Source organism: Morone saxatilis, unplaced genomic scaffold, assembly GCF_004916995.1.
Source record: "Morone saxatilis isolate NCDOM2014 unplaced genomic scaffold, NCSU_SB_2.0 Contig22, whole genome shotgun sequence".
NCBI lineage: Eukaryota > Metazoa > Chordata > Actinopteri > Moronidae > Morone > Morone saxatilis.
The window spans coordinates 20,969,537-20,979,786 of record NW_023339785.1 but is presented as its reverse complement, the minus strand read 5'-3'; the positions used below and the strand labels follow the sequence as shown (position 1 = coordinate 20,979,786).

General features: G+C 38.6%; 2 protein-coding genes across 2 annotated transcripts in view; one reads left to right on the top strand and one right to left on the bottom strand.

Moving 5' to 3' along the window:
- The window catches only part of polr1d (RNA polymerase I and III subunit D), a 7,317-nt gene extending 2,557 nt beyond the window's left edge, over nucleotides 1-4,760 (top strand). Inside the window, exons 4-6 of the mRNA XM_035668968.1 lie at nucleotides 318-394; nucleotides 1,943-2,025; nucleotides 2,552-4,760. Of these exons, the coding sequence (XP_035524861.1) occupies nucleotides 318-394; nucleotides 1,943-2,025; nucleotides 2,552-2,599 (208 nt within the window). The 3' untranslated portion in view covers nucleotides 2,600-4,760. The remainder of the gene's footprint in view (nucleotides 1-317; nucleotides 395-1,942; nucleotides 2,026-2,551) is intronic.
- Nucleotides 4,761-6,173: 1,413 nt separating this feature from the next.
- Nucleotides 6,174-10,250, bottom strand: part of LOC118333613 (endothelin receptor type B-like) — a 12,880-nt gene continuing 8,803 nt past the window's right edge. The window contains exons 5-8 of the mRNA XM_035669339.1: nucleotides 9,028-9,177; nucleotides 8,787-8,920; nucleotides 8,562-8,670; nucleotides 6,174-8,460 (exon numbers count right to left, since the gene is read on the bottom strand). Of these exons, the coding sequence (XP_035525232.1) occupies nucleotides 8,320-8,460; nucleotides 8,562-8,670; nucleotides 8,787-8,920; nucleotides 9,028-9,177 (534 nt within the window). The 3' untranslated portion in view covers nucleotides 6,174-8,319. The remainder of the gene's footprint in view (nucleotides 8,461-8,561; nucleotides 8,671-8,786; nucleotides 8,921-9,027; nucleotides 9,178-10,250) is intronic.

Here is a 10,250-nt window from a genome sequence, read left to right as displayed (position 1 = left end):
ACACTCTCGCATGACTTGTTTGAAGTACAAAGTGTTTGACTGATCCTTAATTTGTGTGATTTGCCTCCAGCTGGAGGGGACTTTTTTTCCCCCCTCACAACTCTCAGACATAATTCTGACTATTTATAATAATGATATCAAAAAGGGCCTTCTCAAGTGTGTATTTGATTCGTAAGTTTTTGCTCTCAGAGATTAGGTCAGCTGGGACGAGTTGATAGTGGAAAATGTTTTGTAACACTAACGCACTTCCACCCACTTTAAGCAAAGCATTGATTGTAATCACAAATCTCGCTTTCACTCTCCTGTTTTCCTGTCAGCGTGGACACGGACTTTTGTGGCTACACCATCACCCATCCGTCAGAGAGCAAGATCAACTTTCGCATTCAGACGAGAGGTGAGAGACACTCCTTAAGGCCCCGATCACTTCACTGCTTTTTCTTCTTACAATCCAGGTTATTTTAACGCGTGCATACGTGCGTAGGAAAGCGAGAGAGTAAAGCTTTTTGTGTTGCAGAGTAAATATTTTGATTGGAGGCTTGTGCATTCACTTTGACCACTCAGCCGAACAAGAACTGACCTTAAGTAACACATGCACATACTCCCCCTCTTGTTCTTGTCCACAGTGAGCTATAACCACTTGTTACAAAAAATCATCTGTCATCAACTTTGCACAAAGTGGCTACAGATAACAGCAGCCCCATCACATGAAAGGACTCTGCTGGACCGAGAAAACAAGTTGTTTTTGTTGTTGAACTAAGTTTCAGGATGCCTGGGAGATCTTTCCTCATGGCTTCATCAGAAAGACACAATTACCTTCCAGGCACCAGAAAAAACCCTTGTTTCCACTGCACTTTCACATATTCAGATATATTTATGTGCTTCTTTTGTCATTATATTTTTCCACCATGACCACAATAAAATGTGTGGGTAGAAGTCCTCCATGTCAGTTGGCAGAAGAGGGACAGGACTGCAACTAACAATTCTTTTCATTCATTTGTTTTCACTGTGAATTTGTTGATCAATCAATTAGACCATAACCGCAAAAAACTTCAGAGTGATGTTTAAAAATAGTGCTTAGTTCAGTCAGCATTCAATAAAGCATTCAGTGGTAGCTCTCTGCACTTGTGTGCAGTTGTAGTCCCTTTTGAGGTACATTATTCTATTATTACCTGTTGACCTGCTGTTACATCTGCAGTAATCAGCTGCTGCTTTGATAAATTAAATACTGTGAAAGACTCCCCCACACCCTGTTATTTATACAGGGAGGTTCACAGAGAGGAAGCCTCTGTTTTTGCAGGAACAACCTAATCAGATTTGCACACATTCACACCTGGCAGCTGCTCAGTAAAACCACAATTTGATCTTCTGGACACTGAGCAGCTCCACTGGGCGCCTCAAGGGCACCTCCGTGCTGGTATTATGAGGGAAGGGCAAGTGCTGCTTTTTCACTTTCCCCAGCCAGATTTATCCTGCAGCTCACAAGTTTGCTTCTCTAACCTTTAGGCCTCCATCATTTCTTAATATTTATTTTTTATATCTTTGCTAATTTACTGCATTTGGATGAGTTCTTGATCGATGGAGTCTGGTCCCTTTCCTTAAAAGTAATTTGCAAACCAGTGCTTACACATAGATTGCAATTACTGTCACGTTTCAAAAATGATTGTCAATTGAAAACTGTAGATACATCTGAGGCTCCTACAGGGCTCTTGAATTCTCATGCATGGGTTAAAAATATGCCATTTGACTTGATTAGAGACAATTTTGTTATAAATTGCAGCTTGAATATTTGGTGAATCTGGCCCCTGAACAGCATCTCCCTCATGCTTAGTTCCTTGATTTCTCTTGTAACTCGGGCAGCCCTCATGATGTCTGCCTATATCATCAGTGCAGTGTTTTTGTTATGACTGTTAGTGACTTCAGAGGAGTTTACTGTCTGTTTCAGGGGGTCTTCCAGCCACAGAGCCACTGCGGAGGGGCCTGAATGAGCTCAGTGATGTTTGCCAACATGTTCTGAACACCTTTCAGGTAAGTGCATGTGTTCCTTTATATACATTGATCACCAGCCTCTTGTCCAGCAGTGGTTCAGTCAATATAGAAACAATAATGGAATAAGGATTCACAGTCCAAACTAAAATTGGCCAGTTTCCAGATAATTCAGAAGCTCACACTTTCTGTTGACTCACCACTAAAACTGGATGACAGCTGATTGTTTAGTGGTATGAAAGGATTGTGCACTGAGCAGAGATCATCACTCATCATCATGTGTCAGCTGTCAGCTACGTCTGCTCTGTGGAGGCTCCTTGTCTCTGCCTGTTAAGAAGCTGACTCTGTGCTCTGACCTCCCAACTGAGGAAGGCAAGCAGAGAGTAAACCTTTCATTTCCTCACATGGAATAATATTATCATTCATACAGGAAGAAACCCCGGGTTGTCTGGATAGCTCTGTATATTAGTCCCATGGTATAAGTTAAGTCAGCCAGCATTAATTCAATTTACCACTCCTCACACTGTCTCAGTTCCACTTCTGACTACGTTCTTTTATTTTGTTCCAGGCAAGAGTTAACGAGTTCAAAGAGAGGCAGGAGCAACCCATGGAATGAAGAGCATCCATATGTGTGTCTGTAAAGCTGTCGGATACAGATTCTACAAACAAAATGGAAAACATTACCCTGATTTGTTCCTTTTTATATATCTACTTTTGAGAGTAGGTCTCCTATATAATAATAGGTTGCTCGTGTCACATTCAAACATTTGTACAGTTCTTCTTTTTTGTATTAAGCTGGAGTTGATGTATGATTTATCATAAATGTGTATGATAAATATCTAGTAGTCCTGTGTTCATCCTTCCTGAATCTTTGGAAAGCAATTGAAGCTGTTTAACTTCTAACATGAATAACACTCAGCCCTTTGACTCGCCGGAATTATTTATTTTCATAACTACTCGTGTAACACTGTTTGAAGGATGTCCAAACCTAAAGTGATGAGTTTCTAAAAAAACACCAAATTGCTCTCATCTGTCCTTTGAAGCCGTGTTTGACGAACGAAGGGAGAAGTGTAAACTAGACTAAACTAGAATGTCCTTATTAGCAGAGGAATGTGGTGTGAGGGACTTCATACAGTGCCAGAAAGACAGAGAGGGAAAATGAGTGGAGACAAGTGTAAATAATGAGGTTAAAGTTATTTGAGGTTAATCATATCCCTCTGTCAGTCACATGTTCAGTCATTGCTGCGTCTGTGGGTGTGGAACGTAATTTGAGGAAAAACAGCAACTATGACTCATATTTGACTAACTTTATGTGCCAGTATGGGGAATCTGATCTATTAAAGAATACAAGAATAGGCCAATATTTTGTATTTTTTTCTTATGATACAATCAGTTTCTTTTTTTTAAAACAATAGTTTGACATTTAAGAACAATATTTGCTTTCTTGCACATAGATAATTAGATCGATACCACTCTCATGTATGTAAGGGTAAATATGAGGCTTAGCTAGCACAGGGAAAACTGGCTTTGTTCATACGAAACCAGCCCCTCTAAAGCTCACCCACTAACATGTTATTATTGTTTGTACTGAAATTATACAGTATAAACACCATGCTGTGGTTTTATGAGGGTTTTAGCATTAGCTGTCACCAGCCACCATAAGTTATTGGTCAAAACAGAAAGATTTTAGAGGCTATATCAGCAAACCCCCCCCAAGTGTAGTGTACTGAATAAGGGTGCCTTTTATTTATAATTAAAGAAATGAATTCAACTTTACTTTTTATGTACTTTTAATTAACCAAATGTGTGGGCACAAGACTTAAACTATTGTTTGTGCAGAAAATTATTTATGCACAGCGACACGGGGAGACTTACTGCTGTGAATAAATGATTGTCTTCGAAAACAGTCATTTTGGGTGTTTTGCCCCATGCTTGACGTGGTTTTGTTCTAAATGTCGCACTGTGGTGATGCTCAGAATGTATTTATTCATGTGGGATAAACTCTCAACCAAGTTTTATTTGAAACACATTACGACACTTAAGTACATGTTTGGTTCCCCAGTTTGAAGAGAAATTCCTCCAAACTGAATTAATATCAACAAGCTTTTCTTTGTTTTTTTTTCTCCTCTTTCAAATATTTATATTACAGTACTTGTGGAATTGTCAGTCATACAATTGTTGCCTTAATGATTTCATTTCATGTAATTATTTTAGATTTTTGTTTATCCTGCACTGAGGTTTATTAATGCAGCAGTGTATGTCTTTGACCTTAGGGTTCAACTAGATTATTGACTGTAGCCGGGTTTGTGACATGTCAAGAAAAACCCCAATAGTCCTTTTCTCCAGTATTTCTAAATAGTTTTTTCTGTAACATAGACATTGGACCTCAGAAGCAAACTTTTATGAATTACTCTGAGGCAAAATAAGAAAATAAAGTAACCGCTAATAAATGAGGTTCCCTGCCTTGTAGAATTTGTGGCTGATTCCAAGAAACAGCTTTACTAAGTGAAAAAAAATTAACTTCTTCAAATCAGTAACAGGCACTGATCTAAAAGATATTTTCTGAGATTTAATCAGCAGTTATCTCTGTAAACCTGCTTCTTGGAACTGGCCCCTGGCGCCTAATGTATAATTGTCCAAAGCAATAATTTCAGACCAGGAAAAGCCTTTGAGGTCAATTGCTTAACATTTGCCGTGTTTTCTTTTGACAGTCCTACTCTGAAATGTAACTTTTACTCACAAAATAAAAGACATGACACCCATGACTTAATATTTAACCCATGACAAGGCTGTCAATACATTATGATGTTAATTATGATTGTTTCTGTTCCCTCCTGTCAAGAGTGCACTTGTTTCTCATACCACAGCTGTATTCTAAATTTTACAGGGGAAGAGGAGAGATTTTTGAGCATTCATAAAAAAAGTCATTACCCTCAGTGTCAATGACTATAAAGGAGATGAAAGCACATTACATTAAACATTTCAAGGACAGTTAAAATGAACCTACTTAAATGTGCCCGATGGACCTTTCTTGTAAACAAAAACAGTTGGTGTTACTCAACAACATTGAGCTCTAACAAATGTGCTGAATGCATTTCATTCCTCATGAAACATTTGCAAAGCAGATTTAAATTCAGCATCCATGTTCACTTTGTGAGGGAAAGTAAACATACTACAAATATAATCATGTTTTAATATCTTTCCTGAACATATGCATAATACATAAATATATTAAATTCTACCATATTTGTGTGTTTGTTCAACCAAAAAAACTCCTATTTTCATTCCTCTAAGGGTCATTGTAACTGATCTAATAATATTTACTGCACATGTAATCATGTTTGTTTAAAGTTTGATTGATTGTACCATGTAACCGTTTCTTGAACCATAGCCTGATTGCACCCCAAGGTATCTTCAATGTAACAGTGTCCAATGAGTGTGTGTGTGAAGTCTGTTCATCAGAGAAGGAAAATGTAACATTTCTGTCAGTAAAACTATAAACAAAGGTCACCTCTGAGAAGTAGTTCGTCCGTGGGGTTGTTCACAGTAAGGACTAAGTGGACCTGTGGGAGTACTAGCAGAGGGTTGCTAATCGGTAACAGCCAGAAAGGCCAGGGTAGATAGCTCGCAGGAGGGTAGTAAATTGCCACAGTGCCTTAGATGGGGATAAAATGTAAGAATGTGTCACGAGAAGAGTTCACTTAAGCTGGGGAGGGGGAGCACAAACATAAAAGAAGACATGATGTAAAACCGCTTCAAGCTATAAAAGGGGAGAAGCTTCTCATCAGTGTGCACAGTATGAACTAACCTTTGTAGCATTGTGTGCCACGCACTGACCATTATAGAGTGTGACAATACTGTAAGTGATTTTGGTTCTCAGTTACTGGATTTGGACTTTTCCCCAGCAACTTACAAGCAGTCTTCTATGTCTGGTCTGCATATCTCGGCGCATTTCCACCAACATTGGTGTAAAATCATGAGTAGGAATGTGTATTTTGTCATTGGTGAATGCGTGTGTGCATGAAATAAACAAAACGGAGACTCACTCAGAAAAACATCTCTACAGCGCTACTAGAGGTAAAAAACTTCACAGGGAGCCTTCAATGCATGCAGACATATTGTGCAACATTAAGGTAACCGTGAGACTGCATTCCAACTTTTAATTGTTTAGTAAATAACTCAAACACAAATGCTATAAAATAATATTTATTACTGCATACCCTCAGAAAATAAGTACTGTATAAATGTCATTTAAAACACCAGGGCCGATATTCACATTACATTTCATCTTCAACCTCACATCACTTCTACATGTATTAGCTTGGTGGTCCCTCTATAAAGACAGCCTCAAAGCTGCTCAGACCTTCCAGTACACAGTTGCTTTTAGATGTAACTAAAAGCACAGCGAAGATGGCATAAATAGATATGATGAGTTAATGAGTCACGTACTGCATGATCAGATGATCTAAGTGCTGTTGCAAATACAGTGGCAAAGGAAAAATTAATATATTATATTACATCAATCAAGTCTACTTTAAAAGGCTTCAGTGTGAACAAACACCTTGTCTAGTTCGTCAGCGCAAATTTGGTTTTGAAAGAGGACACTTTTGCTTATTAGTTTGATGTAGAAAACTTTCCAGGTTTCCAATCTTAGTCACAATGTACTGACAGACAAAAAACAACCGGATAAAATGGGTTCATCTTGTGCTTGTGTTATCAGTATATGCTCTCACTACTGCCAGTGTTGAAAACTTTGATTCATCTAGGTCATCAATAACACACAATCCATGTAACCTGCCTGGTGAAGTTAAGGTTAAGAGACTTACTATCAGGCACAACCTGAAGTTTGTCCTCATGTCGGACTTTTTAAAGATCATCATCACAAGTGCATGACTATTGGGTACTTGCAGCTAGCTGTAGCCACAGACGTCCTAACTGAAGTCATCATAAAATATTAGGAACAAATTTCTCTCGCTGTGTTGCACCCCACATACATAATGAGAAATAGATCATTACAGGATCCTTCTTTAGCTTGTATCTCTCCTTCGCAAATGATGGTTAAATACGTTAAATGATTTAGAGATCTTGAATTTTACCTGGATTATATTTAATGGAAACAACTAATATACCTAAATAATTCCTATGACCATTAAGTAAAAACATTCACTTCTTAAAAAAACATCCAGCTGTACAGGATTTCTTTTTCCTTCCTAAAGCTTTAAATTGGTCAATCCTACAACATGTATTCCTCAAGCAGCTCTTAGAAGTAATTCTGAGAGTAATTTCCAGCCACAGGAACATCTACGTAACATGACCACTCGCTGATGGAGGTGAAATATTTGGAAATCATAAATGGACACCTCATGTTGGACGATTAAACAAGCTTCACGTTTGATATTTTCTTAGAAAAATAAAAGCTACATTGTAAGAGACAGGTCAAGACTTTATACACAGTGGAAACAGAGACCACTTAAAAATAATGCAATAATAACAGGTCTAATAATGACTTCTTCTGCATAGCATGATGGGAATCATCTGGTATTTGTCAGCGTTCTTGAACAACAGCTGCCCTCCACATGACTTAAAGCAGCGATGATTTCCGGGTAAAAGACCTCCGATGTTCGACTCTCCACATGACACACAGTGGGGCCCATTTTACTCTGGTATGATGACACCAGGGCACATGGCCGTTGAGGAACTCAATGACAACATGCAGTAAATTGTCAGATAATACTGATTGCGTTCATATGCAGAAGCACCCTTATGCAGTTTTGGAAAAAAGACTTGCAACCTTTGAGGCTTTTCGGAAAATAACTCAGGGTCACAGTTTCCGTCTATGTTTCCCCTCCATGAGGTATCAAAGCTTCAACAGGTAGTACTCATCAGTGCTGTTATTCATACATGAAGCACTAAGGCTAGATATAATCATACATCTGCAATCTGCATGTAGACAATCCTGTACATAAATTTACATGTGGTTAATAAACATTTTTTTTTAAATGTATTTACCATGTTGGTCCACTGAGAGACTTTTAGTCCTCTACACAAGCCTCAGTGTTGGAGTATGAACAGATTTTTGCATGATGTATGATGATGATTTATGCCTTGCATCATAGTTTTTGCCGTTAGTATTACAGCCTGAACAGGTACAGTCCTGTTTCATCATCAGTTTGGGTCAATCCTTTTTATCGCAGTTCTTCTGCCTCTACCTTCTACCTCGCTCCATTTTTCCCTTTCCCGGTCTGTTGGCAGTGACGTCGCTGTTTCTCCGCAATGGGAGCTGATGGGAACAAGGGTGTGGCAGAGGCGGCTTGTGATGAGTATGTGTGTATGTGTTTATGAAGAGCTTGTGTATTTCTGACTAGAGCGGGAGCTCGAGCGGTCTAGTCCGTTCCCGTGGCAAGAGCCCTTCCAGCGTCCTCCTGAGCCTCGTTCATCCAGGGGAGACGTTCTGTAGCACCAGCAGCACAGGCAGGACTACAAGACAAGAACACACACATACACACACACATGCAGTTATTTGATTTGCTGTATTTTATAATAATACCATATTTTTTGCCTTTTGTGTGCCCTCTTACCTGAAAGCAATTTTTAAACTTCTGGCTGACAAAGTAGAGGGCAATCGGGTTAATGCAGGAGTTTAAGGAGGCCATGTTGATGCCAATGTAATCCATCACTAACAGGAAGCTGGAAAGAAAAGGACATCATTCACAGTAAAGACAGGAAGTCACACAGCAGAGAACAATGGGTTCTGGAGAAAGTCTGCAGTGCACTTGCGTTGCCTTCTGTATCTGCGTGCCTACCTGAGCAGTTCACAGCGGTTGGGGTCATTTTGGTCGTAGATTGTTTTCTTCAGAATACGGCTGAGATGAAGGGGCAGCCAGCAGAGAGCGAAAATCAACACGAGGCAGAACACCGTCTTCGCGACTTCCCTCCGCTACACACACACAAAGACAAATATTGATGCTGCTGAGTTTCTCCGTCTTTCTAAGTCTTTTGGTTACAGTGGTTCTGAATGTGCGCAGCAGTCATCTGCATGTATACCTGTTTCATGTGGTCGTTGAGTGCGATGCGCATGCCTTTTTTGCGGCTGAGCATCTCACAGGACATGAGTGTGTAGAAGATTCCTGTGCAGGCCAGTGGGAAGCAGAAATAGAAGCCAAACAGCCACCAGTCTTTCACATCCTGGTAGAACTGGAAAAAGAAAAAAAAAGCCCGGATCCCAACAAATACAGTGTTACTTACAAAGGCATCCATAGAATTTATCCTGTAAACATACGTTTTACCAAAAATATAATATGCCGTGTATTGTATGCAACTCCAAAAATACTTATTTGGAAAGTATTTTTAGGTCAGAATTTAGGTTTGAATAGAACTATGACTTCCTGTAGTTCAACTAAGACAACCTTTGATTTTAATACAACAAAACAAATTCACTCTTCTATTTTTAAAATAAGACAGCAGGTGAAATATGTTACATTATAAGTCTCATCTTACTGGGACAATATTTTATTTATAAAACTAAATGCTCAGTAAACAAACCATTACTTATTTGTTTCAAGAATGATTTTTAAACATATTTTCATTCTATTGATAAATGCCAGAACCAAAAAGCAAAAAAGTAACAACTTGTGTCAGACCCCTGCGAAATGTCTTAGTTTTTTTTTTTTAATGCTACACTACCTTTATCAAACGAAATATGATTTTAGTTAAGGCATGATGTATTGTTAGGTGGATCTGGATTGAATATAGAGAGATGTTGGCGCATGTCCAGAATTTGAAATGTGTTCTAAATATGTTAAATTAAGTTCAGACTTATGTTGGTTTGGCATAAATTCTTCTTTTTGTAGTGCTTGTTTGTCATTGTGGAAAACTTAGTTTTGGTTGAATTAAGGACATTTCCGCAATTAGGTTAAAATACCGGTTCTTCTCAAAGGAGTCCAACAGCTCAGACTGAATTATTGTATAATTTTGCTAATGACATCGAGCTCAAATCGCAATTCACTGATTTAAAAGGACAGGTTATACATTAAAGGACACTGCAGCTTTATGCTTTATTCCCACCGTAACTCCTTCTGGTTTAAATAAATTGGATGTATTCACATACTGGAAATGTCTTTGCAACCGTGAATAATATGAGAAACAATCACGTTCAGATGATTTGCATGCAATGTTTATGTATTGTATTACATGTTTTGAAATCACTAATTACTTGTTGGCAGAGCTTGAAAAAGAGAAAAAGAGATCCTGATTACAGAAACACACTT